At 54.0% G+C, this 27,268-nt stretch overlaps 1 protein-coding gene and 1 long non-coding RNA gene across 14 annotated transcripts; one reads left to right on the plus strand and one right to left on the minus strand.

Moving 5' to 3' along the window:
- Window positions 1-4,809: 4,809 nt before the first annotated feature.
- LOC127465180 (uncharacterized) lies at window positions 4,810-25,840 on the plus strand. 13 transcript variants are annotated; one of them, XM_051775682.1, is made up of 18 exons: window positions 4,810-4,913; window positions 5,002-5,344; window positions 5,880-6,040; window positions 6,312-6,441; window positions 7,858-8,074; window positions 9,604-9,735; window positions 10,274-10,385; window positions 10,706-10,835; window positions 12,252-12,468; window positions 13,998-14,129; window positions 14,668-14,779; window positions 15,100-15,229; window positions 16,646-16,862; window positions 18,392-18,523; window positions 19,061-19,172; window positions 19,874-19,955; window positions 21,116-21,220; window positions 21,345-22,043. In XM_051775682.1, the coding sequence occupies exons 2-18, from the start codon at window positions 5,300-5,302 to the stop codon at window positions 21,390-21,392; spliced, it is 2,214 nt and encodes a 737-aa protein (XP_051631642.1). In that variant the 5' UTR covers window positions 4,810-4,913; window positions 5,002-5,299; the 3' UTR covers window positions 21,393-22,043. The 13 variants fall into 13 exon arrangements, 11 of the variants coding, with proteins under 11 accessions (XP_051631642.1, XP_051631643.1, XP_051631645.1 ...); XR_007901910.1 differs by lacking the exons at window positions 19,061-19,172; window positions 19,874-19,955; window positions 21,116-21,220; window positions 21,345-22,043 and adding exons at window positions 22,181-22,305; window positions 22,627-22,737; XM_051775683.1 differs by lacking the exons at window positions 19,874-19,955; window positions 21,116-21,220; window positions 21,345-22,043 and adding an exon at window positions 22,627-22,871 and having other exon boundaries at window positions 19,048-19,221.
- Window positions 19,462-22,975, minus strand: LOC127465183 (uncharacterized). Its single transcript, XR_007901912.1, has 3 exons — window positions 22,854-22,975; window positions 19,878-20,052; window positions 19,462-19,546 (listed from the first exon to the last, which is right to left on the minus strand). It is a non-coding gene; the product is annotated as an uncharacterized LOC127465183 (long non-coding RNA).
- Window positions 25,841-27,268: the final 1,428 nt, after the last annotated feature.

The following is a 27,268-nucleotide window of genomic DNA, read 5'->3' on the forward strand; positions in this document are numbered from 1 at the left end:
CCAGGGGCCAATTTGGTCCCAAAATGCAGGGGGATCTTGCCTGTGTCCCAGACTGGTCCGGGGATCTGAGGTCCTTCCCGAGAAAATCTCGGTGCCGGCGTGAAGGGCCAGAGATCCCTTGGAGCCACGGGAGAGCAGGCACAGAGTCCCTCCTGGGGGGCAATTCTGCTGCCTGAAAACAGCTCTTCAAAGGAGCCTCTAAGACTCAGCTGGTTACTTTTAGAAGCCAGGCATTCCTACACACTAAGTTATTTTAAGAGCTTACTGACTAAAAACACATAAGGGTTTTATCATTGACATCTGAACTTTCACAGACAACTCCTTTCCCCTTTCAGTACAAAATTATTTTCATAGTATCATTTAATAAGAAGTGCCCAGGAACCCCAGACCGTGCTTTCCAAAACAGAAAATAAATAGAGGGAAGGACACGTGTAACACACTCCAGAACAGACCCGACTTTAGTTTTACTCATTGTGTTCAAATACAGCGTAATAAAACTCCAGCAGGAGTGCTGGCACAGTCCCAATGGTATCTTGCAAGTCCATCCTACAGCTGCAGTAGGCAAGTTGGAGTCATACAAGTCCCTTGTTCCTGCAGATGCCTGGGGATCCTCTCCATCCGCCTCGTGCTCTCCCAACAGCAGAAAGGGTGACCTCAGGGACACGGTGGCACTCGACATCCTGCTGAGAGAACAAGGAAACCTTTTTTTGCTAGAGAGCACAGCAACTCCCCTGTCCTTGCAAACTGCCTCCTTGCAAAAGAGGAACCAGGTCTCCTGGACGTTTCTCCAACACTCAAGGTCTTTTGAAGCTGCTCTCGTGGCACCAAACCTGCTCAGGGTCTCTCCCAGCTGTTGGCTCTCCTTGGAGTTAACAGGCACACACTCCATTCCATCCTCCCCCAGCCAAACCCAATTCTCACCGGCAGGACGGGCCCTGCCCTTCCCTGTCCAAGTTCCCAGCTCGGCCCAGCCGTGGGGACAGAGCAGCTTCCCAAGGCAGCTCCCGCCCGGCAGGAAGCACAACTCGCCACACTCCACCAGCCGCTGGGCACGGACCTGAGCTGAGCCCCAGGGAGGGCACGACTGGACAGAAAAGGAGCAAAAAGCGTTAATGCAGCACCAAGAAACTAAGTGAGACCAGTCTTTGCCTCCTAACCCTGCACGGGGAAAGCCTTTGGGATTCCAAAGCAAACCCTGAAACACACAGAGAGCACCAGCCCCACAGCCCTGCCACGGCTCCCCCCGGGGGCACCCGGCAGGTAAGGGGCTTACCCGGGCCCCGCCGCCCAGCACAAGGCGCCCCTAAACGCCCCCGGCTGCCCCGGTGCACAAACCCAGCGGCCAAGGCGCTCTCCCCTCCGCAGCCCGGGCAGCAGCGGGGCCGCACCCTCAGCCCTCACACACAACCGCCCCCACCTGCCCCGCCGGCCCTTTATACCGCGGGCCGGCAGCGCTGCCCAATCAGCACTCGAGTGCCTCCGCCCAATCCCAGCCCGCCTGGCCCTGCGGCCCCGCCCCGCCCGCTCAGCCCGGCCCCGCCCCTCGGCGCGGCCCCGCCCCCCGTTCCCTCCGAGCGGCTCCCGCCGCAGCCCCGGCGGGCGCTGCTGGGGCCGGGGAAGGGCGGGTGGGAGCTCCGCGGTCACGGCCCGGCCGGGAGCTCTCCCGGGACAAGGGGAGCGGGGCCTGCGGGGACAGCGGCCTTCTTGGGGGCGGGCAGGGCGGGGCCGGGCGGAGCGGCGAGAGCCGGGGGGCGGGCCTGGGCGGGCCGAGGGGCGGGGCCGGCGCGATCCCGCGGCGCTTCGCTCTCGGCTCTGGGGCTGTTCCGGGCTGGTTTTGGGTTCGAGGGCGGCAGCGGGAGCGGCGCTGCGGGGCGGGACGGGCGGGAGGGGCCGGGGGAGGGCGGGGAAGCCGCGGCGGGGCCCGGGGGCTGCAGCTCTCTGGCTTCCCGACTGGCTTTGCAGACATTTGCCACCTTCAGAGGAGGCACAAATCCCCGCGGAGCTGAGCGAGGGGTGCGGGGAGTGCAGCGAGCTGGGGCGGGGCTGTGACCAGGGCAGGGTGTGCGCAGTGCCCCAAAACCCGCACCCAAAACCAGCCCGGAACAGCCCCAGAGCCCAGAGCGAAGCGCCGCGGGATCGCGCCGGCCCCGCCCCTCGGCCCGCCCAGGCCCGCCCCCCGGCTCTCGCCGCTCCGCCCGGCCCCGCCCTGCCCGCCCCCAAGAAGGCCGCTGTCCCCGCAGGCCCCGCTCCCCTTGTCCCGGGAGAGCTCCCGGCCGGGCCGTGACCGCGGAGCTCCCACCCGCCCTTCCCCGGCCCCAGCAGCGCCCGCCGGGGCTGCGGCGGGAGCCGCTCGGAGGGAACGGGGGGCGGGGCCGCGCCGAGGGGCGGGGCCGGGCTGAGCGGGCGGGGCGGGGCCGCAGGGCCAGGCGGGCTGGGATTGGGCGGAGGCACTCGAGTGCTGATTGGGCAGCGCTGCCGGCCCGCGGTATAAAGGGCCGGCGGGGCAGGTGGGGGCGGTTGTGTGTGAGGGCTGAGGGTGCGGCCCCGCTGCTGCCCGGGCTGCGGAGGGGAGAGCGCCTTGGCCGCTGGGTTTGTGCACCGGGGCAGCCGGGGGCGTTTAGGGGCGCCTTGTGCTGGGCGGCGGGGCCCGGGTAAGCCCCTTACCTGCCGGGTGCCCCCGGGGGGAGCCGTGGCGGGGCTGCCGGGCTGGTGCTCTCTGGGTGTCTCAGGTTTTGCTTTGGGATCCCAAAGCCTTTCCCCGTGCAGGGTTATGAGGCAAAGAGTGCTTTAACTTGGTTTTTTGGTGCTGCGTTAATGCTTTTTGCTCGTTCTGTGTCCATTTGCAGCCTCGCTCGTGGTTTCCCCTGGTGCGGAGGCGAGTTGTGCTTCCTGCTGGGAGAGAGAACGGCCTTGGGAAGCTGCTCCATGAGCCACAGCTGTGCCGAGCCCGGCAGTCTGTCCAGGTAAGAGCAGGGCTTCTACTGCCCGTGAGGAGCTGGGTTTGCTGTTGGAAGGTAGAATGTGCCCGTGCCTTTAAATGCAAGGACAGGCAGAAGCCGGGAGGGACCCTGAGCAGGTTTGGTGGCACGACAGCAGTTTGAAAAGACCTTGACTGTGGGGGAAGTGTCTGGGAAAAACGATTCCTTTTTTGCAGGGAGGCAGTTTGCAAGGACAGGTGGGTCGCTGTGCTCTCTAGCAAAACTACTGCCCGTGGGATGTCCAGGGTGAGGAAATGTTGGCCACGTGTGGGCTGGAGCAAAGGTGTGTGGGTGCCTGTGTGTGACAGCCGTGGGTGTGCAGGAAGGGGGTTCTGGTGCCATTGGAGCTGCCGGGCAGCCAAAAGGGGCTCAGTTGTCTGAAAAAGGCAAAAAGTCTCAGCCTCGATTGACACCTGTACCAAAGGAGATGTAAATTTTCCCTTTCTCATCTGCAGACTTCGCCAAGTTCCCCAGGAAAGGAAGCTTTAGATTCCTCCCCAGTTTTATGCTAAAGGCTTCCTTCCTCCTGTCTCAGCACCCTTTCTGCTGTTGGGAGAGCACAAGGCAGATAGAGAGGATCTCCAGGCGTCTGCAGGCACAAGGGACTCGTACAACTGCGATTTTCCGCCAGCCCCCCTGAGAGGAACTTTCAGGATACTCTTGAGTAATGTGCCAGTTCTCCTGCTGGAGCTTTTTTATGGAATATTTGAACACAAAGAGTAAAACTAAAGTCAGGTTTGTTCTGGAGTATGTTACACTTGTGCAAAGCTCCTTCTCTCTGTATGTTTTCTGTTCTCAAAGCACATTCTTGGGTTCCTGGGCACTTCCTATTAAATGATTCCCTGAAAATAATTTTGTATTGAAAGGGGAAAGGAGCTGTCTGTGGGAGGTCAGATGTCCCTGGAAAAGCTTTGTGTTTTTTCGCTCAGTAAGCTCTTAAAATATCTCAGAGTGTGCAGGAATGCCTGGCTTCTAAAAGTCGCCAGCTGAGTCTTAGAGGTTCCTTTGAAGAGCTGATTTCAGGCAGCAGAATTGCCCCCCAGGAGGGACTCTGTGCCTGCTCTCCCGTGGCTCCAAGGGATATCCGGCCCTTCACGCCGGCACCGAGATTTTCTCGGGAAGGGCCTCAGATCCCCGGACCAGTCTGGGACACAGGCAAGATCCCCCTGCAGTTTAGGACCAAATTGGCCCCCTGGAGGGACAGTGCTGTTGGTGCTCCCCGGGTTGGGGCACCCCGAGGACTCCAGCGCGCACCGAAAGGATTATTCGGGGAGATCCTCGGGGTGCCCGGCCCTGGGGAGCTCAAAGCAAGGTCCCTGCCATGGATTCAGGCATTGCTGAGAGTATCCCAGGGGTCCCTGTCCCTGCTAGACAGGGAGCTCTCTAATGGGCTGTAATTGGGTTCTAAAAGTGGTGCTCCAAGTGCCAAAGAAGTGTGGGATTGGGATTAAGAAATGAGCAGTGAGGGTGCAATTGGCTGTTTTCTCTGGAATGTGACTGTGAGAGCTGCAGGAGTGCCAGGTGTGTGTTCCAGTCCCCAGCATTATGTTTGCACATGTCCTGCTCAGACACAGGTCCAACTTGCTCAGTCCTTAACACAAGAGAGGGAGAATTAAGGACTGGCAGTGTTAAGGTGATTGGTGTGAGAGGGGTCAAACTGGGAAAACATTGGGGAATTCCTCAGTTGGTCTGTTGGCCAAACTCACCCAAACCTCTGCTAGGAAGAGATGGACTGGAAAACTTGAGGCAGAAATGCAATTGAAAACTGGGTCTATTGACACTGTAATTGCTGAAACTAAATGTGTCCAAGCAGCAGCTCTTGTTGTGCAGTGAATAACTCCTGTCAGCAGCAAGGCCCCCACTGAAGTGGCAGCTGCAGTTGTTCCTGTGGTGTGGGCCAGTGGAACTGCAGGAGAGTGGAAGAGGGCAGAACCTGTAGGTATTACCCCTGATGTGGGATCTCTATGGGTAAGGCCAAGCCAGTATCCTTTAAAATCAGAGTGCCAGACTGGATTGGTTGCAGGAACAGCTGAATTTGCTCCTCCTGGTTTGCTTGTAGAAGGTGAATGCCAGAACTTGCCAAGAAAAGCAATGGCCAAGGGGATTGATTAGTGCAGGACCTGAGAGAACCCCCTGAAATGACAACCTGGAGTAGTTTGCAACATTAGATTGCAAAGATGACCTTTGCTGCATTTCCTTGAGCAAGGAAAGCCAAGAAAGCTTTGCTTTTGCAGGAGAAAATGGGGCAAGCGGGCAGGAAGAAGAGAAGCCCCCTGACTCCTCCCTGAGCCCCAGACAACCCATGAACTGCCTTGCTGGGAATGGTGGGACGGGCTGGACTCTGCATTGCTCCCTCGGGATGTGTGGTAAGACTGTTATGGCAACTTTTCCAACTGCCTGTAAGAATTTGCTGCCTTGGCTAGGTGGTGCAAGGGCCGAAGCAGCTGAAGCCTTCCCTGAGGAGAGCTCTGGGTCTGCCAGACCTCTCAGAACTGTTGGAAGCATCTTTGGTGGGGAGGGCAAACAAAGGCCAAGGTGTGCAGTGACCCCCTGAGAAGGGACTTTGTGTTAATGGCATCCCTGCAAGTGAACTTTGTGGGCTGTTCCCCCTGTAGGGCAGGTGATAGTTCCAGCTGCAGTGATGTGAAGAACAGTTAAAAAAGAGCCCCCAAAGCTGGAAATGCTCCTGGAGGCTCTTGGCAAAGAGAGTTTGCTGAGTTCCCCCTGACAGAAGGACAGTGATAGCTTTTGAGTGCTGGTAGATCCTTTGAATAGGTAGCCTTGAGTGTGTCCTTGTTGCCCCAGTAGGCCTTATCAAAGTCCCCATCTTCCAGGAGATCTACATATTGAAGTTTCAAATGCTCTCCCTAACCCTTTGTTGGCTTGAGGCTCTCCCCTCAGGAACTGCAGGAACTCCTGGTGCCGCCTGGGCCGATGGATTGGACGCCCCAGCCCCTCCGTTCCTGCCCAGCCACTGGGGCCGTGTCCAGTGGTGGCACTGCCAGCCCTGCAGGTGAAGTGGGAAGGGCCTTTGCAGGTCTTGTGGGTCACATTTATAGCAGGTAAAGTTGCAGAAAAAGGACCTGGGGTCTGTTATTCTTGAGTTCAGAAAGCTCCTTTTGATTGGTGGGCAGAACAAAGTGGATCCTTCAGAGTTCCCATCCGTGTTTGTGTCTCAGCCTGTGTTAGGATTCAGGGCTGTAGCTGTTGTTGTCACTGAGGAGTCAAACTCTGCTTTAAGTAAGGAGACACTGGCCTGATGGCTGAGTGTTAACAAAAAGGGGGAATGCTGTCTAAGTTTTGAGATGTAACAAGAGCTAATCCTTTTTGCAGTGGGATGGAGCCTGGAAAGTGCACAGAGCTGAGCCCAGGGATTGAAAGGGACCAAGCAAGGGAGGTGAAGAAAGAAGGAAGAAGGGAAGTGAGGCAGCAGGCAAGCAGCACCAAGTTGCTGTGTAAGCAGGTGAGTTGTGTTGAGGTTCCTCAGGCAGGCACTGAGGACTTGGAGGGCTCCAGCCAGAGCAGACCTGGGAAGGCCCTCGGTGAAGCCCCTTGGAAACCTTCTAAGGGTGGGTGTGTATGGTGATAAGTGTTGGGAAATGTCCTGAATGTGGAACAGGAATGCAGGGAAGGAAAATGAGCCCTCCTGTAATGCTGACCCCTCCCATCAGCTGCAGTGAGACACCTGTGTGTGCCCTTTGGGAGCGGATTGCCAGGGCACCTGGTGGGCTGGAATGATTCAAGAGCATAGCAATCAAAGATTACCTGGCTTCTAAAGCTCACCACTTGAGTCTCAGAGGTTCTTGTAAGAAATTTTAGGTAACACCTGAAGTTTTGTGCGTACTTCTGAGTTCAGTTGGAAAGAGATTGACCAGGGAACAGGAATGTTTCTCGTTCCAGGAAGTTGCACTTGATGAACTTCCCATCTGAGCTGATGCCCTTGGCAGGAGAAGTGCTCAGCAAGGAGGCTCTTTGCTCCTAGGCAGGAAGAAAGGCCAGTGCCCTTCCTCCCCAAGGCCCAGCCCAGCAGGGCTGGCAGGAGCTGCTGGTGTGGCTGCTCTTTGGGTTCTCAGCTGTGCCCGTGGGGTGGTGACATCGTGTTCCTGCCTGTGCTCCAGGGCAGCCAAAACCCCAGCCCAGCCCCTGGGCCTTTTTGGGAGCCTGAGCTATTGCAGCACTGGGGATGGGGGTTCGGGGTTTTTTTCCCTAAAAGCAGAACCGTGGGGGGATCTCTTCTGTCACAGTTGTTGGTTTTTTGATATCTTAATTAATTACACCTTTGGAAGAAAACCTTGTGTAACTTAGCAACTGACTTGCACTGGTTACACTGAAAGTGCCAAGGAGTTGTAGTGTCCACTGGATTGTTTGTATTGAAGCAGTTTGGTGTTTACAGAGGGATAATAACTCCTGTCAGCAGCAAGGTCCCCACTGAAGTGGCAGCTGCAGTTGTTCCTGTGGTGTGGGCCAGTTGAATTCCAAGAAAATGGACAAGGACAGAACCTGTAAGAATTACCCCTAAGCCAGAGTCTGTACTGGTAAGGCAAACCCAGTATCCTTTAAAATTAGGAAGCCAAGCTGGATTGGTTCTAGTAACAGCTAAATTTGCTGATGATGGTTTCATAGTAGAATGTGAATACAAGGACCTGTGGAGAAAGGAAATGGGAAAGATGATTGATTGCTGGGGCAGGGGCTGGCAGACAGTGGCACTGGATGTTTGGCTGTGTTTGGGAATGAGCAGCTTGACCTCCCCAGGGTTGTCTGTGCTGGGGTGGGTTTGGGTCCTGTGTGGCCACCGATCTGTGCAGCAGCTGGAGCCTGGGCAGGTTTGGGGGCTGTGGTGTGCCAGGCTGCTGAGTGTGTTGTCCCTGTTTCCTTGGAGTGTCCCAGTGTCCCTGCTTGGCTGTTTGTTGCCCTGCAGGCAGAAGAGCCCAGGCCTGAGATGGCTGAGTGTTGGTGTGACCCACAGTGGGTGTCCCTGCCCTCGGGACAGTCCCCAGAGCTGCCTTTGGCATCCCCTGCTGAAGGGTGGGAGCTGCCCAGAGCCAGCAGCATCCAGCTGGAGGATCCAGGAGGATGCAGCTCCTGTTGTCTGGGAGGTAAGAGGTGGGGTGCAGGAGCTGGCAGGGGTGTTTTGCAGGCAGAGGGAGGGCAGGAGCAGGAGAATTGCAGGTGCAGCAGCTGGGTCAGTGCTGGATGGAGTCAGGCTGGGAAAGGGCCCTGAGTGTCAGGGCAGGGGAGAGCCCAGGGGGGCCCTGGGAGTCCTGGGGCTGTGAACAAGTGCAGTGGGCAAAGGAAGGGGCACTGGAGAGCTGGGCAAACAGCTGGAGCAGTTGCAAGGGGAACCAGGAGACTGGAATGCAGGAGCAGCAGCTCCCTGTGTGTGTGTGTAGAACCAGCTGTACTGCAGCCCCCAGTGGGGTGGGAAATGAACCTCAGGAGGCTGGGAACGAGTCCCACACACTGGTTAAAGTGGGATGGACTCTTCCCAATGTCTGAAAAGCTTTTCTTCAGTGTTGCTTTATCAGTTGAAAAGTGAAGTGATTGTCGAGGTGTTGGCACTTCTTCTCCCGTGTCTTTGGTGAGGTGTTGACTCAGTACCTTTCCTGGAGCTGCTGTTGGATGAAGAGGTGCCCCCAATTTACCTGTAAGGTCCTGGTTGTCTTCCCTGCTTCTCCCAGCTTGTCCAGGAGATGGAATTCCAGTGCTACAGAACAGCTGGGTCGTGGTGCTCCCAAAAGGAGCCTTTTGTGCCTTCAGGGCAGGTTCTGGTGCCCCTGGAGCTGCTGGGAGAAGCGGAGGGTTGGCAGGGAGAGGCTTGGAATGATGTTGCTGTGGCACAGAAGAAATGAGCAGTGATGGTACAATTGGCTATTTTCTCTGGAATACAATTACAAGAGCTCCAGGAGTGCCAGGTGTGTGTTCCAGTCCCCAGTATTTGGTTTGCACATGTCCTGCTCAGACACAGGTCCGACTTCCTCAGTCCTTAACCCAAGAGAGGGAGAATTATGGACTGGCACTGTTAAGGTGATTGGTGTGACAGGGGTCAAACTGGAAAAACACTGAGTGGTTCCTCAGTTTGTCTCTTTGCCAAACTCACCCAAACCTCTGCTAGGAAGAGATGGACTGGAAAACTTGAGGCAGAAATGAAATGGAAAACAGGGGCTATTGAAACTGTAATTGCTGGAACTAAATGTGTCCAAGCAGCAGCTCTTGTTGTGCAGGGAATAACTCCTGTCAGCAGCAAGGCCCCCACTGAAGTGGCAGCTGCAGTTGTTCCTGTGGTGTGGGCCAGTGGAGCTGCAGGAGAGTGGAAGAGGGCAGAACCTGTAGGTATTACCCCTGATGTGGGATCTCTATGGGTAAGGTCAAGCCAATATCCTTTAAAATCAGAATTCCTGCTTGGATTGGTTGCAGGAACAGCTGAATTTGCTCCTCCTGGTTTGCTTGCAGGATGTGAATGCAAGAACCTGCCAAGAAAAGCAATGGCCAAGGGGATTGATTAGTGCAGGACCTGAGAGAACCCCTGTAAGTGACAACCTGGAGCAGTTTCCAGTATTGGATTTAAAAGATGGCCTTTGCTGCATCTCCTTGAGCAAGGAAAGCCAAGAAACCTTTGCTTTTGCAGGAGAAAATCTGGAAATCGGGCAGGAAGAAGAGAAGCCCCCTGACTCCTCCCTGAGCCCCAGACAGCCCATGAACTGCCTTGCTGGGAATGGTGGGACGGGCTGGACTCTGCATTGCTCCCTCGGGATGTGTGGTAAGACTGTTATGGCAACTTTTCAGAACAGCCTGTAAGAATTTGCTGCCTTGGCTAGATGGTGCAAGGGCAGAAGCAGCTGAAGCCTTCCCTGAGGAGAGCTCTGGGTCTGCCAGACCTCTCAGAACTGTTGGAAGCATCTTTGGTGGGGAGGGCAAACAAAGGCCAAGGTGTGCAGTGACCCCCTGAGAAGGGACTTTGTGTTAATGGCATCCCTGCAAGTGAACTTTGTGGGCTGTTCCCCCTGTAGGGCAGGTGATAGTCCCAGCTACAGGGATGGGAGGTATACTTAAAAAAGAGCCACGAAAGCTGGAAATGCTCCTGGAGGCTCTTGGCAAAGAGAGTTTCCTGTGAGTTCCCCCTGACAGAAGGACAGTGATAGCTTTTGAGTGCTGGTAGATCCTTTGAATAGGTAGCCTTGAGTGTGTCCTTGTTGCCCCAGTAGGCCTTATCAAAGTCCCCATCTTCCAGGAGATCTACATATTGAAGTTTCAAATGCTCTCCCTAACCCTTTGTTGGCTTGAGGCTCTCCCCTCAGGAACTGCAGGAACTCCTGGTGCCGCCTGGGCCGATGGATTGGACGCCCCAGCCCCTCCGTTCCTGCCCAGCCACTGGGGCCGTGTCCAGTGGTGGCACTGCCAGCCCTGCAGGTGAAGTGGGAAGGGCCTTTGCAGGTCTTGTGGGTCACATTTATAGCAGGTAAAGTTGCAGAAAAAGGACCTGGGGTCTGTTATTCTTGAGTTCAGAAAGCTCCTTTTGATTGGTGGGCAGAACAAAGTGGATCCTTCAGAGTTCCCATCCGTGTTTGTGTCTCAGCCTGTGTTAGGATTCAGGGCTGTAGCTGTTGTTGTCACTGAGGAGTCAAACTCTGCTTTAAGTAAGGAGACACTGGCCTGATGGCTGAGTGTTAACAAAAAGGGGGAATGCTGTCTAAGTTTTGAGATGTAACAAGAGCTAATCCTTTTTGCAGTGGGATGGAGCCTGGAAAGTGCACAGAGCTGAGCCCAGGGATTGAAAGGGACCAAGCAAGGGAGGTGAAGAAAGAAGGAAGAAGGGAAGTGAGGCAGCAGGCAAGCAGCACCAAGTTGCTGTGTAAGCAGGTGAGTTGTGTTGAGGTTCCTCAGGCAGGCACTGAGGACTTGGAGGGCTCCAGCCAGAGCAGACCTGGGAAGGCCCTCGGTGAAGCCCCTTGGAAACCTTCTAAGGGTGGGTGTGTATGGTGATAAGTGTTGGGAAATGTCCTGAATGTGGAACAGGAATGCAGGGAAGGAAAATGAGCCCTCCTGTAATGCTGACCCCTCCCATCAGCTGCAGTGAGACACCTGTGTGTGCCCTTTGGGAGCGGATTGCCAGGGCACCTGGTGGGCTGGAATGATTCAAGAGCATAGCAATCAAAGATTACCTGGCTTCTAAAGCTCACCACTTGAGTCTCAGAGGTTCTTGTAAGAAATTTTAGGTAACACCTGAAGTTTTGTGCGTACTTCTGAGTTCAGTTGGAAAGAGATTGACCAGGGAACAGGAATGTTTCTCGTTCCAGGAAGTTGCACTTGATGAACTTCCCATCTGAGCTGATGCCCTTGGCAGGAGAAGTGCTCAGCAAGGAGGCTCTTTGCTCCTAGGCAGGAAGAAAGGCCAGTGCCCTTCCTCCCCAAGGCCCAGCCCAGCAGGGCTGGCAGGAGCTGCTGGTGTGGCTGCTCTTTGGGTTCTCAGCTGTGCCCGTGGGGTGGTGACATCGTGTTCCTGCCTGTGCTCCAGGGCAGCCAAAACCCCAGCCCAGCCCCTGGGCCTTTTTGGGAGCCTGAGCTATTGCAGCACTGGGGATGGGGGTTCGGGGTTTTTTTCCCTAAAAGCAGAACCGTGGGGGGATCTCTTCTGTCACAGTTGTTGGTTTTTTGATATCTTAATTAATTACACCTTTGGAAGAAAACCTTGTGTAACTTAGCAACTGACTTGCACTGGTTACACTGAAAGTGCCAAGGAGTTGTAGTGTCCACTGGATTGTTTGTATTGAAGCAGTTTGGTGTTTACAGAGGGATAATAACTCCTGTCAGCAGCAAGGTCCCCACTGAAGTGGCAGCTGCAGTTGTTCCTGTGGTGTGGGCCAGTTGAATTCCAAGAAAATGGACAAGGACAGAACCTGTAAGAATTACCCCTAAGCCAGAGTCTGTACTGGTAAGGCAAACCCAGTATCCTTTAAAATTAGGAAGCCAAGCTGGATTGGTTCTAGTAACAGCTAAATTTGCTGATGATGGTTTCATAGTAGAATGTGAATACAAGGACCTGTGGAGAAAGGAAATGGGAAAGATGATTGATTGCTGGGGCAGGGGCTGGCAGACAGTGGCACTGGATGTTTGGCTGTGTTTGGGAATGAGCAGCTTGACCTCCCCAGGGTTGTCTGTGCTGGGGTGGGTTTGGGTCCTGTGTGGCCACCGGTCTGTGCAGCAGCTGGAGCCTGGGCAGGTTTGGGGGCTGTGGTGTGCCAGGCTGCTGAGTGTGTTGTCCCTGTTTCCTTGGAGTGTCCCAGTGTCCCTGCTTGGCTGTTTGTTGCCCTGCAGGCAGAAGAGCCCAGGCCTGAGATGGCTGAGTGTTGGTGTGACCCAGAGTGGGTGTCCCTGCCCTTGGGACAGTCCCCAGAGCTGCCTTTGGCATCCCCTGCTGAAGGGTGGGAGCTGCCCAGAGCCAGCAGCATCCAGCTGGAGGATCCAGGAGGATGCAGCTCCTGTTGTCTGGGAGGTAAGAGGTGGGGTGCAGGAGCTGGCAGGGGTGTTTTGCAGGCAGAGGGAGGGCAGGAGCAGGAGAATTGCAGGTGCAGCAGCTGGGTCAGTGCTGGATGGAGTCAGGCTGGGAAAGGGCCCTGAGTGTCAGGGCAGGGGAGAGCCCAGGGGGGCCCTGGGAGCCCTGGGGCTGTGAACAAGTGCAGTGGGCAAAGGAAGGGGCACTGGAGAGCTGGGCAAACAGCTGGAGCAGTTGCAAGGGGAACCAGGAGACTGGAATGCAGGAGCAGCAGCTCCCTGTGTGTGTGTGTAGAACCAGCTGTACTGCAGCCCCCAGTGGGGTGGGAAATGAACCTCAGGAGGCTGGGAACGAGTCCCACACACTGGTTAAAGTGGGATGGACTCTTCCCAATGTCTGAAAAGCTTTTCTTCAGTGTTGCTTTATCAGTTGAAAAGTGAAGTGATTGTCGAGGTGTTGGCACTTCTTCTCCCGTGTCTTTGGTGAGGTGTTGACTCAGTACCTTTCCTGGAGCTGCTGTTGGATGAAGAGGTGCCCCCAATTTACCTGTAAGGTCCTGGTTGTCTTCCCTGCTTCTCCCAGCTTGTCCAGGAGATGGAATTCCAGTGCTACAGAACAGCTGGGTCGTGGTGCTCCCAAAAGGAGCCTTTTGTGCCTTCAGGGCAGGTTCTGGTGCCCCTGGAGCTGCTGGGAGAAGCGGAGGGTTGGCAGGGAGAGGCTTGGAATGATGTTGCTGTGGCACAGAAGAAATGAGCAGTGATGGTACAATTGGCTATTTTCTCTGGAATACAATTACAAGAGCTCCAGGAGTGCCAGGTGTGTGTTCCAGTCCCCAGTATTTGGTTTGCACATGTCCTGCTCAGACACAGGTCCGACTTCCTCAGTCCTTAACCCAAGAGAGGGAGAATTATGGACTGGCACTGTTAAGGTGATTGGTGTGACAGGGGTCAAACTGGAAAAACACTGAGTGGTTCCTCAGTTTGTCTCTTTGCCAAACTCACCCAAACCTCTGCTAGGAAGAGATGGACTGGAAAACTTGAGGCAGAAATGAAATGGAAAACAGGGGCTATTGAAACTGTAATTGCTGGAACTAAATGTGTCCAAGCAGCAGCTCTTGTTGTGCAGGGAATAACTCCTGTCAGCAGCAAGGCCCCCACTGAAGTGGCAGCTGCAGTTGTTCCTGTGGTGTGGGCCAGTGGAGCTGCAGGAGAGTGGAAGAGGGCAGAACCTGTAGGTATTACCCCTGATGTGGGATCTCTATGGGTAAGGTCAAGCCAATATCCTTTAAAATCAGAATTCCTGCTTGGATTGGTTGCAGGAACAGCTGAATTTGCTCCTCCTGGTTTGCTTGCAGGATGTGAATGCAAGAACCTGCCAAGAAAAGCAATGGCCAAGGGGATTGATTAGTGCAGGACCTGAGAGAACCCCTGTAAGTGACAACCTGGAGCAGTTTCCAGTATTGGATTTAAAAGATGGCCTTTGCTGCATCTCCTTGAGCAAGGAAAGCCAAGAAACCTTTGCTTTTGCAGGAGAAAATCTGGAAATCGGGCAGGAAGAAGAGAAGCCCCCTGACTCCTCCCTGAGCCCCAGACAGCCCATGAACTGCCTTGCTGGGAATGGTGGGACGGGCTGGACTCTGCATTGCTCCCTCGGGATGTGTGGTAAGACTGTTATGGCAACTTTTCAGAACAGCCTGTAAGAATTTGCTGCCTTGGCTAGATGGTGCAAGGGCAGAAGCAGCTGAAGCCTTCCCTGAGGAGAGCTCTGGGTCTGCCAGACCTCTCAGAACTGTTGGAAGCATCTTTGGTGGGGAGGGCAAACAAAGGCCAAGGTGTGCAGTGACCCCCTGAGAAGGGACTTTGTGTTAATGGCATCCCTGCAAGTGAACTTTGTGGGCTGTTCCCCCTGTAGGGCAGGTGATAGTCCCAGCTACAGGGATGGGAGGTATACTTAAAAAAGAGCCACGAAAGCTGGAAATGCTCCTGGAGGCTCTTGGCAAAGAGAGTTTCCTGTGAGTTCCCCCTGACAGAAGGACAGTGATAGCTTTTGAGTGCTGGTAGATCCTTTGAATAGGTAGCCTTGAGTGTGTCCTTGTTGCCCCAGTAGGCCTTATCAAAGTCCCCATCTTCCAGGAGATCTACATATTGAAGTTTCAAATGCTCTCCCTAACCCTTTGTTGGCTTGAGGCTCTCCCCTCAGGAACTGCAGGAACTCCTGGTGCCGCCTGGGCCGATGGATTGGACGCCCCAGCCCCTCCGTTCCTGCCCAGCCACTGGGGCCGTGTCCAGTGGTGGCACTGCCAGCCCTGCAGGTGAAGTGGGAAGGGCCTTTGCAGGTCTTGTGGGTCACATTTATAGCAGGTAAAGTTGCAGAAAAAGGACCTGGGGTCTGTTATTCTTGAGTTCAGAAAGCTCCTTTTGATTGGTGGGCAGAACAAAGTGGATCCTTCAGAGTTCCCATCCGTGTTTGTGTCTCAGCCTGTGTTAGGATTCAGGGCTGTAGCTGTTGTTGTCACTGAGGAGTCAAACTCTGCTTTAAGTAAGGAGACACTGGCCTGATGGCTGAGTGTTAACAAAAAGGGGGAATGCTGTCTAAGTTTTGAGATGTAACAAGAGCTAATCCTTTTTGCAGTGGGATGGAGCCTGGAAAGTGCACAGAGCTGAGCCCAGGGATTGAAAGGGACCAAGCAAGGGAGGTGAAGAAAGAAGGAAGAAGGGAAGTGAGGCAGCAGGCAAGCAGCACCAAGTTGCTGTGTAAGCAGGTGAGTTGTGTTGAGGTTCCTCAGGCAGGCACTGAGGACTTGGAGGGCTCCAGCCAGAGCAGACCTGGGAAGGCCCTCGGTGAAGCCCCTTGGAAACCTTCTAAGGGTGGGTGTGTATGGTGATAAGTGTTGGGAAATGTCCTGAATGTGGAACAGGAATGCAGGGAAGGAAAATGAGCCCTCCTGTAATGCTGACCCCTCCCATCAGCTGCAGTGAGACACCTGTGTGTGCCCTTTGGGAGCGGATTGCCAGGGCACCTGGTGGGCTGGAATGATTCAAGAGCATAGCAATCAAAGATTACCTGGCTTCTAAAGCTCACCACTTGAGTCTCAGAGGTTCTTGTAAGAAATTTTAGGTAACACCTGAAGTTTTGTGCGTACTTCTGAGTTCAGTTGGAAAGAGATTGACCAGGGAACAGGAATGTTTCTCGTTCCAGGAAGTTGCACTTGATGAACTTCCCATCTGAGCTGATGCCCTTGGCAGGAGAAGTGCTCAGCAAGGAGGCTCTTTGCTCCTAGGCAGGAAGAAAGGCCAGTGCCCTTCCTCCCCAAGGCCCAGCCCAGCAGGGCTGGCAGGAGCTGCTGGTGTGGCTGCTCTTTGGGTTCTCAGCTGTGCCCGTGGGGTGGTGACATCGTGTTCCTGCCTGTGCTCCAGGGCAGCCAAAACCCCAGCCCAGCCCCTGGGCCTTTTTGGGAGCCTGAGCTATTGCAGCACTGGGGATGGGGGTTCGGGGTTTTTTTCCCTAAAAGCAGAACCGTGGGGGGATCTCTTCTGTCACAGTTGTTGGTTTTTTGATATCTTAATTAATTACACCTTTGGAAGAAAACCTTGTGTAACTTAGCAACTGACTTGCACTGGTTACACTGAAAGTGCCAAGGAGTTGTAGTGTCCACTGGATTGTTTGTATTGAAGCAGTTTGGTGTTTACAGAGGGATAATAACTCCTGTCAGCAGCAAGGTCCCCACTGAAGTGGCAGCTGCAGTTGTTCCTGTGGTGTGGGCCAGTTGAATTCCAAGAAAATGGACAAGGACAGAACCTGTAAGAATTACCCCTAAGCCAGAGTCTGTACTGGTAAGGCAAACCCAGTATCCTTTAAAATTAGGAAGCCAAGCTGGATTGGTTCTAGTAACAGCTAAATTTGCTGATGATGGTTTCATAGTAGAATGTGAATACAAGGACCTGTGGAGAAAGGAAATGGGAAAGATGATTGATTGCTGGGGCAGGGGCTGGCAGACAGTGGCACTGGATGTTTGGCTGTGTTTGGGAATGAGCAGCTTGACCTCCCCAGGGTTGTCTGTGCTGGGGTGGGTTTGGGTCCTGTGTGGCCACCGGTCTGTGCAGCAGCTGGAGCCTGGGCAGGTTTGGGGGCTGTGGTGTGCCAGGCTGCTGAGTGTGTTGTCCCTGTTTCCTTGGAGTGTCCCAGTGTCCCTGCTTGGCTGTTTGTTGCCCTGCAGGCAGAAGAGCCCAGGCCTGAGATGGCTGAGTGTTGGTGTGACCCACAGTGGGTGTCCCTGCCCTCGGGACAGTCCCCAGAGCTGCCTTTGGCATCCCCTGCTGAAGGGTGGGAGCTGCCCAGAGCCAGCAGCATCCAGCTGGAGGATCCAGGAGGATGCAGCTCCTGTTGTCTGGGAGGTAAGAGGTGGGGTGCAGGAGCTGGCAGGGGTGTTTTGCAGGCAGAGGGAGGGCAGGAGCAGGAGAATTGCAGGTGCAGCAGCTGGGTCAGTGCTGGATGGAGTCAGGCTGGGAAAGGGCCCTGAGTGTCAGGGCAGGGGAGAGCCCAGGGGGGCCCTGGGAGCCCTGGGGCTGTGAACAAGTGCAGTGGGCAAAGGAAGGGGCACTGGAGAGCTGGGCAAACAGCTGGAGCAGTTGCAAGGGGAACCAGGAGACTGGAATGCAGGAGCAGCAGCTCCCTGTGTGTGTGTGTAGAACCAGCTGTACTGCAGCCCCCAGTGGGGTGGGAAATGAACCTCAGGAGGCTGGGAACGAGTCCCACACACTGGTTAAAGTGGGATGGACTCTTCCCAATGTCTGAAAAGCTTTTCTTCAGTGTTGCTTTATCAGTTGAAAAGTGAAGTGATTGTCGAGGTGTTGGCACTTCTTCTCCCGTGTCTTTGGTGAGGTGTTGACTCAGTACCTTTCCTGGAGCTGCTGTTGGATGAAGAGGTGCCCCCAATTTACCTGTAAGGTCCTGGTTGTCTTCCCTGCTTCTCCCAGCTTGTCCAGGAGATGGAATTCCAGTGCTACAGAACAGCTGGGTCGTGGTGCTCCCAAAAGGAGCCTTTTGTGCCTTCAGGGCAGGTTCTGGTGCCCCTGGAGCTGCTGGGAGAAGCGGAGGGTTGGCAGGGAGAGGCTTGGAATGATGTTGCTGTGGCACAGAAGAAATGAGCAGTGATGGTACAATTGGCTATTTTCTCTGGAATACAATTACAAGAGCTCCAGGAGTGCCAGGTGTGTGTTCCAGTCCCCAGTATTTGGTTTGCACATGTCCTGCTCAGACACAGGTCCGACTTCCTCAGTCCTTAACCCAAGAGAGGGAGAATTATGGACTGGCACTGTTAAGGTGATTGGTGTGACAGGGGTCAAACTGGAAAAACACTGAGTGGTTCCTCAGTTTGTCTCTTTGCCAAACTCACCCAAACCTCTGCTAGGAAGAGATGGACTGGAAAACTTGAGGCAGAAATGAAATGGAAAACAGGGGCTATTGAAACTGTAATTGCTGGAACTAAATGTGTCCAAGCAGCAGCTCTTGTTGTGCAGGGAATAACTCCTGTCAGCAGCAAGGCCCCCACTGAAGTGGCAGCTGCAGTTGTTCCTGTGGTGTGGGCCAGTGGAGCTGCAGGAGAGTGGAAGAGGGCAGAACCTGTAGGTATTACCCCTGATGTGGGATCTCTATGGGTAAGGCCAAGCCAGTATCCTTTAAAATCAGAGTGCCAGATTGGATTGGTTGCAGGAACAGCTGAATTTGCTCCTCCTGGTTTGCTTGTAGAAGGTGAATGCCAGAACTTGCCAAGAAAAGCAATGGCCAAGGGGATTGATTAGTGCAGGACCTGAGAGAACCCCCTGAAATGACAACCTGGAGTACTTTCCAGTATTGGATTTAAAAGAGGGCCTTTGCTGCATCTCCTTGATCAAAGAAAGCCAAGAAAGCTTTGCTTTTGCAGGAGAAAATCTGGAAATCGGGAAGGAAGAAGAGAAGCCCCCTGACTCCTCCCTGAGCCCCAGACAGCCCATGAACTGCCTTGCTGGGAATGGTGGGACGGGCTGGACTCTGGATTGCTCCCTCGGGATGTGTGGTAAGACTGTTATGGCAACTTTTCCAACTGCCTGTAAGAATTTGCTGCCTTGGCTCGATGGTGCAAGGGCCGAAGCAGCTGAAGCCTTCCCTGAGGAGAGCTCTGGGTCTGCCAGACCTCTCAAAACTGTTGGAAGCATCTTTGGTGGGGAGGGCAAACAAAGGCCAAGGTGTGCAGTGACCCCCTGAGAAGGGACTTTGTGTTAATGGCATCCCTGCAAGTGAACTTTGTGGGCTGTTCCCCCTGTAGGGCAGGTGATAGTCCCAGCTACAGGGATGGGAGGTATACTTAAAAAAGAGCCACGAAAGCTGGAAATGCTCCTGGAGGCTCTTGGCAAAGAGAGTTTCCTGTGAGTTCCCCCTGACAGAAGGACAGTGATAGCTTTTGAGTGCTGGTAGATCCTTTGAATAGGTAGCCTTGAGTGTGTCCTTGTTGCCCCAGTAGGCCTTATCAAAGTCCCCATCTTCCAGGAGATCTACATATTGAAGTTTCAAATGCTCTCCCTAACCCTTTGTTGGCTTGAGGCTCTCCCCTCAGGAACTGCAGGAACTCCTGGTGCCGCCTGGGCCGATGGATTGGACGCCCCAGCCCCTCCGTTCCTGCCCAGCCACTGGGGCCGTGTCCAGTGGTGGCACTGCCAGCCCTGCAGGTGAAGTGGGAAGGGCCTTTCCAGGTCTTGTGGGTCACATTTATAGCAGGTAAAGTTGCAGAAAAAGGACCTGGGGTCTGTTATTCCTGAGTTAGGAAAGCTCCTTTTGGTTGGTGAGCAGAACAAAGTGGATCCTTCAGAGTTCCCATCCGTGTTTGTGTCTCAGCCTGTGTTAGGATTCAGGGCTGTAGCTGTTGTTGTCACTGAGGAAGTCAAACTCTGCTTTAAATCATAAGACACTGGTCTAATGGCCAAGTGTCAGGAAAAAAGTGGGAATGATATGGGAGTGTTGAGATGTAACAAGAGCTAATCCTTTTTGCAGTGGGATGTAGCCTGGAAACTGCACAGAGCTGAGCCAAGGGATTTAAAGGGACCTGTAAGGAATTGGCTATAGAACATGACTTGCCTAGGCCCTGAGAAAATCTGTGATAGGGAAGCTACAGTGTCTTAGTGCCTGCTAGTTGGTTGGTAAACAGGCTGTTGTGATTAGCAAAACAAAGGCAACTGAGAGCCACCTGTGTCAACATAAGAAAGGACTAAGAGGGGGAATCAACATTTAAGCCAGAGCCAATAATGAGCTTAGCTTTTGCAATATGTATGAGCTAATTATAAAGCATATATTAAGCTGTTAGCAATGCTCAATAAACGAAGGTTGCTGATTCTCATATTAAATGTGTCACTTTCTTCCCTCATCGTGACAGGGACCAACCAAGGGAGGTGGAGAAAGAAGGAAGAAGGGAAGTGAGGCAGCAGCCAAGCAGCACCAAGTGCCTGTGTAAGCAGGTGAGTTATCTTGAAATTCCTAAGGCAGGCACTGAGGACTTTGAGGGCTCCAGACAGAGCAGAGCTGCGAAGGCCCTCGGTGAAGCCCCTTGGAAACCTTCTAATGGTAGGTGTGTCTGGTAGTAAGTATTGGAAAATGCCCTGAATGTGGAACAGGAATGTAGAGAGCAAAAATGAATCCTCCTGTAATGCTGCCATATCAGCTGCAGTGGAGATAGCTCTGTGTGCCCTTTGGGAGCTGATTGCCAGGGCACCTGGCGGGGTGGAATGATTCAAGAGCATAGGAATGAAAGGTTGCCTGGCTTCTAAACCTCTCCAACTGAGTCAGAGGCTTCTTTGAAGAGCTGATTTCAGGCAGCAGAATTGCCCCCCAGGAGGGACTCTGTGCCTGCTCTCCCGTGGCTCCAAGGGATCTCTGGCCCTTCACGCCGGCACCGAGATTTTCTCGGGAAGGGCCTCAGATCTCCGGACCAGTCTGGGACACAGGCAAGATCCCCCTGCATTTTGGGACCAAATTGGCCCCTGGAGGGACAGTGCTGTTGGTGCCCCCCGGGTTGGGGCACCCCGAGGACTCCAGCGCGCACCGAAAGGATTATTCGGGGAGATCCTCGGGGTGCCCGGCCCTGGGGAGCTCAAAGCAAGGTCCCTGCCATGGATTCAGGCATTGCTGAGAGTATCCCAGGGGTCCCTGTCCCTGCTAGACAGGGAGCTCTCTAATGGGCTGTAATTGGGTTCTAAAAGTGGTGCTCCAACTGCAAAGGAAGTGTGGGATTGGGATTAAGAAATGAGCAGTGATGGTCCAATTGGCTGTTTTCTCTTGAATGTAATGGTAAGAGCTGCAGGAGTGCCAGGTGTGTGTTCCAGTCCCCAGCATTTGGTTTGCACATGTCCTGCTCAGACACAGGTCCAAGTTCCTCAGTCCTTAACCCAATCGAGGGAGAGTTAAGGGCTGGCAGTGTTAAGGTGATTGGTGTGACAGGGGTTAAACTGGGAAAACATTGGGGAATTCCTAAGTTTGTCTGTTTGCCAAACTCGCCCAAACCTGTGCTAGGAAGAGATTGAGTAGAAAAGTTGAGGCAGAAATGAAATTAAAAACTGGGGATATTGAAACTGTAATTGCTGAAACTAAATGTGTCAAAGCAGCAGCTCTTGTTGTGCAGGGAATAACTCCTGTCAGCAGCAAGGTCCCCACTGAAGTGGCAGCTGCAGTTGTTCCTGTGGTGTGGGCCAGTGGAGTTCCAGGAGAGTGGAAGAGGGCAGAACCTGTAGGTATTACCCCTGATGTGGGATCTATATGGGTAAAGCAAACCCAGTGTCCTTCAAAATCAGAATTCCTGCTTGGATTGGTTGCAGTAACAGCTAAATTGGCTCATCCTGGTTTGCTTGTAGGACGTGAATGCAAGAACCTGCCAAGGAACCAATGGCCAAGATGATTGATGAGTGCAGGACCTGAGAGAACCACCTGGAATGACAATCTCAAGGAGTTTCCAGTATTGGATTTAAAACATGGCCTTTGCAGCATCTCCTTGAGCAAGGAAAGCCAAGAAACCTTTGCCTTTGGAAGGAGAAAATCTGGAAAGGGGAAAGGAAGAAGAGAAGCCACCTGACTTCTCCCTGAGCCCCAGACAGCCCATGAACTGCCTTCCTGGGAATGGTAGGATGGGGTGGACTCTGGATTGCTCCCTCTGGATGTGTGGGAAGACTGTTATACCAGCTTTTAAGAACAGCCTGTAAGCATTTGCTGCCTTGGCTAGATGGTGCAAGGGTAGCCTTTAAGCAGCTAAAGCATTCCCTGAGGAGAGCTCTGGATCTGCCAGATCTCTCAGAACTGTTGGAAGCATCTTTTTTGGGGAGGGCAAACAAAGGACAAGGTGTGCAGTGACCCCCCCGACAAGGGACTTTGAGTTAATGGCATCCCTGCAAGTGAACTTTGTGGGCTGTTCCCCCTGTAGGGCAGGTGATAGTCCCCACTACAGTGATGGGAAAAATAGCTAAAAGAGAGCCCCAAAAGCTGGAAATCCTCCTGGAGGCTCTTGGCCAACAGAGTTTCCTGAGTTGCCCCTGAAAGAAGGATAGTGACAGCTTTTGAGTGCTGGTAAATCCTTTTAATAGATAGCCTTGAGTGTGTCCTTGTTGCACCAGTAGACCTTGTCCAAGTCCCCATATTCCAGGAGATATACCTATTAAAGTTTAAAATGATCTCCATAATCCTTTGTTGGCTTGAGGCTCTCCCCTCAGGAACTGAAGGAACTCCTGGTGCCGCCTGGGCCGATGGATTGGACGCCCCAGCCCCTCCGTTCCTGCCCAGCCACTGGGGCCGTGTCCAGTGGTGGCACTGCCAGCCCTGCAGGTGAAGTGGGAAGGGCCTTTGCAGGTCTTGTGGGTCACACCTATAGCAACTAAAGTTGCAGAAAAAGGACCTGGGGTCTGTTATTCCTGAATTTGGAAAGCTCCTTTTGATTGGTGAGCAGAACAAAGTGGATCCTTCAGAGTTCCCATCCGTGTTTGTGTCTCAGCCTGTGTTAGGATTCAGGGCTGTAGCTGTTGTTGTCACTGAGGAGTCAAACTCTGCTTTAAATCATGAGACACTGGCCTAATGGCCAAGTGTCAGGAAAAAAGTGGGAATGATATGTGAGTGTTGAGATGTAACAAGAGCTAATCCTTTTTGCAGTGGGATGGAGCCTGGAAACTGCACAGAGCTGAGCCAAGGGATTTAAAGGCACTAACCAAGGGAGGTGAAGAAAGAAGGAAGAAGGGAAGTGAGGCAGCAGCCAAGCAGCACCAAGTTCCTTTGTAAGCAGGTGAGTTGTGTTGAGGTTCCTCAGGCAGGCACTGAGGGCTTTGAAGGCTCCAGACAGAGCAGACCTGGGAAGGCCCTCGGTGAAGCCCCTTGGAAACCTTCTAAGGGTGGGTGTGTATGGTAGTAAGTGTTGGAAAATGTCCTGAACGTGGAACAGGAATGCAGGGAAGGAAAATGAATCCTCCTGTAATGCTGACCCCTCCCATCAGCTGCAGTGGAGATACCTGTGTGTGCCCTTTGGGAGCGGATTGCCAGGGCACCTGGAGGGCTGGGATCATGGCAGGGTGTTGTAAGCAAGGAATGCCTGGCTTCTAAACCTCACCAGCTGAATCTTAGAGGCTTCTTTGAAGAGCTGATTTCAGGCAGCAGAATTGCCCCCCAGGAGGGACTCTGTGCCTGCTCTCCCGTGGCTCCAAGGGATCTCTGGCCCTTCACGCCGGCACCGAGATTTTCTCGGGAAGGGCCTCAGATCCCCAGACCAGTCTGGGACACAGGCAAGATCCCCCTGCATTTTGGGACCAAATTGGCCCCTGGAGGGACAGTGCTGTTGGTGCCCCCCGGGTTGGGGCACCCCGAGGACTCCAGCGCGCACCGAAAGGATTATTCGGGGAGATCCTCGGGGTGCCCGGCCCTGGGGAGCTCAAAGCAAGGTCCCTGCCATGGATTCAGGCATTGCTGAGAGTATCCCAGGGGTCCCTGTCCCTGCTAGACAGGGAGCTCTCTAATGGGCTGTAATTGGGTTCTAAAAGTGGTGCTCCAACTGCAAAAGAAGTGTGGGATTGGGATTAAGAAATGAGCAGTGAGGGTGCAATTGGCTGTTTTCTCTGGAATGTGACTGTGAGAGCTGCAGGAGTGCCAGGTGTGTGTTCCAGTCCCCAGCATTTGGTTTGCACATGTCCTGGTCAGACACAGGTCCAACTTCCTCAGTCCTTAACCCAGTCGAGGGAGAATTAAGGACTGGCAGTGTTAAGGTGATTGGTGTGACAGGGGTTAAACTGGGAAAAACAAACTGGGGAATTCCGCAGTTTCCCTATTTGCCAAACTCAGCCAAACCTGTGCTAGGAAGAGATGGATTGGAGTCTCTGATCTCCTGAGTAGTTCTTCTGCATGATCTGGGAGCCTCTGGAATTAGACTGGCCTGGGCAGACAGGGAGCAGTTTGTCCTGTGGAGCTGGGCTGGGTTTGTTGAGGATGCCTTGGGAGGCAGGGCTGGGGAGGCTCCTGTGTTGGCTGTAGTGGTGGAAGGTTGTAGCAGCAGGGCTGGAGCCTTCGCCCTCCTGCTCCCCCCGTGAGCCCCGACGGGCCCGTGCCCTTGGCAATGGAGGGCCCCCATTGCTGAGTCAGCGGTTCCGGGGGCCAGGAGGGATGGGATCAGGATGCCGAGCTCCGCCCAGGGCCAGGGCTGCCAGTGTTCAACCATGGAGGGAACTGAAAGCACAGTGAGATGGAGGCCAAGCTGCAGCACAGGGATGGGTGAGAAAAGACCCTGGTCCTCAGGTGGAGCTTTGAATTCCCTGGAAAAATGGATCCTGTCAGATGGATCAGGCCCTTGTGGGTGCTGGAGCAGAGGCCTCTGTCATTTATGGTCACCCTGAAAGGTTGCAAGGACAGCAAGTTCTGACTGCAGGATGAGGTGGCAAACAAAGTGAAGTGGTCCAGAGAAAAGCTGAGGCTAAAATTGGTCCTGTGCCAGAGCAGCCTCGTGCAGTGCTTGTTGCTGTCCCTGAGTGTCCCATTGCAGTGGACATTTCCAAGGGTGCCTTGTGCTGGGGAGCACTGGGGCAGTTCCCTTTCCCTGGGCAGGGCAGGTAGGGCACGTTTCCCCCCTCGAGGGTGGCTCCACAGTCCCCCCCTGTGCCCTGGGAGCGTGGCAGAACACCTGGACCCACTGTCCTTGCCAGAGAGGGCACAAGGGATGGTTGGATGGGTGAGGGACTGGTTCAGGGAGTACAAGCACCATTACAATGAGTAGGGCAGCCCATGGAAAGGAAGGGGGGGAGTTAATCCAGACAAAATCCAAGCACCTGCCCAACCTGTGATATTTTTAGGAACTCAGTGGTGCTGTGCTCCCCAGGAAGTATTGCCCAGGACTAGGCAGGAGACTTCAGGCTCTGTCACCCCCAGAGCAAGGTGGCAGCCCAGCAGTTTATTGGTTGGTTTGGCTTTTGGTGACAACAAGATTGGGACCAATCCTTGGCCTGGGCCATGAAGTCCCAGGACAGATCTGTGAGTTTGAGTGGGAAATGAGCAGCAGGGAGGGTTGGAACCAGCTCAGGGAGCAATTCAACAGGCTCTGGACCTGTGGCCAATATGAGCCAGAGAGGGGGAACTAAAGGATCCTGCCAGTGGTAATGGTGTCAGTTGTAGCCTCTGGCAGAAGTAGGGTAGGAAGGAGTGCCTTTAGGATTTGGGAATAGGAAGTTACTGGAAGCCAGCCCAAGGTAGCCCCCGTTGGAGAAGTGGCTCTGAGTATGTTCTTGGGCTTTAGTGGCAACTCAACAAATGATAAGAGGGCCTGAAATCCCCAGAAGGCCGTGGGTACAAAGCTCCTCCAGGGTGCACAGGCCAGGCCCTGCTCAGGAAGGCAGCACCATGGACTGGAGATGGTGGATCCAAGCCAGAGCCAGAGCAGGGGGCGGGGCAGGAGCGAGGCCTCCGGAGGGAGTTGCCACCGGCCCTGTGGTTGAAGCAACAAGTGTAGATCCCCTGGACAGTGAGCACAAATCACTGGGAAATGGGGAGAAGCCCCAGAGCAAGTGCTGGGAGCAGAGGGGGAGCATGCATGGCTCACTGCTGGGTCAGCCCCATCTGTCAGTGGGAAGCACTTTGGGAAAGCAGGAGCTTATAACCCGTGCCAGAGGGAGTTTGAAGTCACGAAGGGGGGAGGCAAAAGTAGTCCATGTGCTGAGTGAGACACTGTACCTGTGGGAACGAAACAGGAAGAACTAGGGCAGTGTCAGGTTTGTAGGGATTTGGGGTCAGTTGGCAGTGGTTTGGCTACTTGGCTCCCAAGTGACACCATCACGGGATTAGTGATTAAATGCAGACAAGGAAAATGGGAATATGTTTGTGTGAATAAATGTTAGTGGAGGGAATGATATTGCCATGTTGTAGCTTGATATCTTACAGAAACTGTGGATCCTGGCCATCCTCAGAGCCCTTGTGGTCCCTCTGGGCGATGCTGCTGGCCCGGGCAGTGCCCTGGAAAAGGTGCCTGGGTGGGGTGACTTGGTTTGATTTGGATGGAGATGGAAAAGCAGCTCCCAAACAGGCCCCCAGGCCAAGGTGACCCGGGAAGCAAGTGGCCCTTGCCCAGGGGTCAGTCTCCCTTTGTGCCCGGGGCACTCTCTGGCAGGGCCGGGGGCTGTCGGGCTCATTGTGGGGGCGGCTGTTGGTGCCCTCAGTGGGATTGGATGGATGTGATTCCAGGGGCTGGGAGCACTGTGGCCATGCAGGGCTGGAGTTTCCCTTATGGTGCTGGCTCCGGGGGGTCTCCCTGGCATCGTTGTCCCCCTGGGTGAGCGGTGCCAGTCCCAGCCACAGTGTCACAGCAGCAGGGCCGTGCCCTGGGCTCTGCCTGCTGGGCTGTTCTGGGTCAGTGCTGCCAAAAGAGCAAAGGGATCAGCTTGGGCAGGGGATGGCACAGTTGGGCATCATCCTCCCGAGGAGAATATTGGTCCAACTGTTGGGTACCTGCTGCCTGTGTCCTGCAGCCCAACATCATCAGGATAACAGAATTCCTTTCCCCACTCTGATTCCAGTGCTCCCATCTTGGCCCAGGCAGCGAGGCTGGGGGGACACGGGGCTGGGAGGAACAGGAGCTGGTATTGGATTTGTAGGCAGTGGAGACATGGAATTGTTTGGTAACCAATGGCAAAGAGCTGGGCCAGGTGTATCCCGAGTGCTGAATTTAGGAGCACAAGGGATGCCCACTGTATTTACCCCCCCTTTCACTCCAGAATGTGATGGGGAGTTTGGGCAGCTCTCTAATGGTTCCCCAAGATGTAATTGTTGTGCACAGGGGAACACCAGTAACTTAGGAACTGGGCTGAGTGCACATGACATGGTGTGTATATTGTACTACAAAGAAAGGAGGCACAGAAGGACTTAATGAGTACCAGTGAACTGCTCTGGAGGGCTGTATTCACATCCTGGACTGCAAAAATTAACTGGATTTTGTCTCCTGAATTGCTGCAGTGCACCAACTGATATCGTGCTGGAAAAATAACCCACTTCAATGTAAGTAAACCAGGGGTTTCTTTGGATGTAAACACAAATTTCAAATTTGCAGGGCAATAATAAGACTTGATCACCAAATGCAAACAGTAACTATAGGGGTCAACTAGTGACCTTTGGGCATCAGGTAGAACAAGTCTCTGCTCACCACTGGTGGGACATATTTACAGGATTCTCACCATCTGCTACAAAGTTTTTGAACACTTTAATCCATCCACTGATTAAATCAGTAATTATACTGATTTTATGAACAAAATGGAGTTGTTGTCTCTGGGAT

This window comes from Manacus candei, unplaced genomic scaffold (assembly GCF_025592945.1).
Source record: "Manacus candei isolate 608988 ecotype Guabito, Panama unplaced genomic scaffold, ASM2559294v1 h1tg000332l, whole genome shotgun sequence".
NCBI lineage: Eukaryota > Metazoa > Chordata > Aves > Passeriformes > Pipridae > Manacus > Manacus candei.

Coding starts and splice junctions, on each gene's coding strand:
- LOC127465180 (XM_051775682.1), top strand. CDS start 5,300: ATGGTGGGACGGGCTGGACTCTGCATTGCTCCCTCGGGATGTGTG. Junction 6,442..7,857: donor CCAAGTTGCTGTGTAAGCAG/GTGAGTTGTGTT, acceptor GTTTCCTTGGAG/TGTCCCAGTGTCCCTGCTTG. Junction 18,524..19,060: donor TTGCTCCCTCGGGATGTGTG/GTAAGACTGTTA, acceptor CTCTCCCCTCAG/GAACTGCAGGAACTCCTGGT.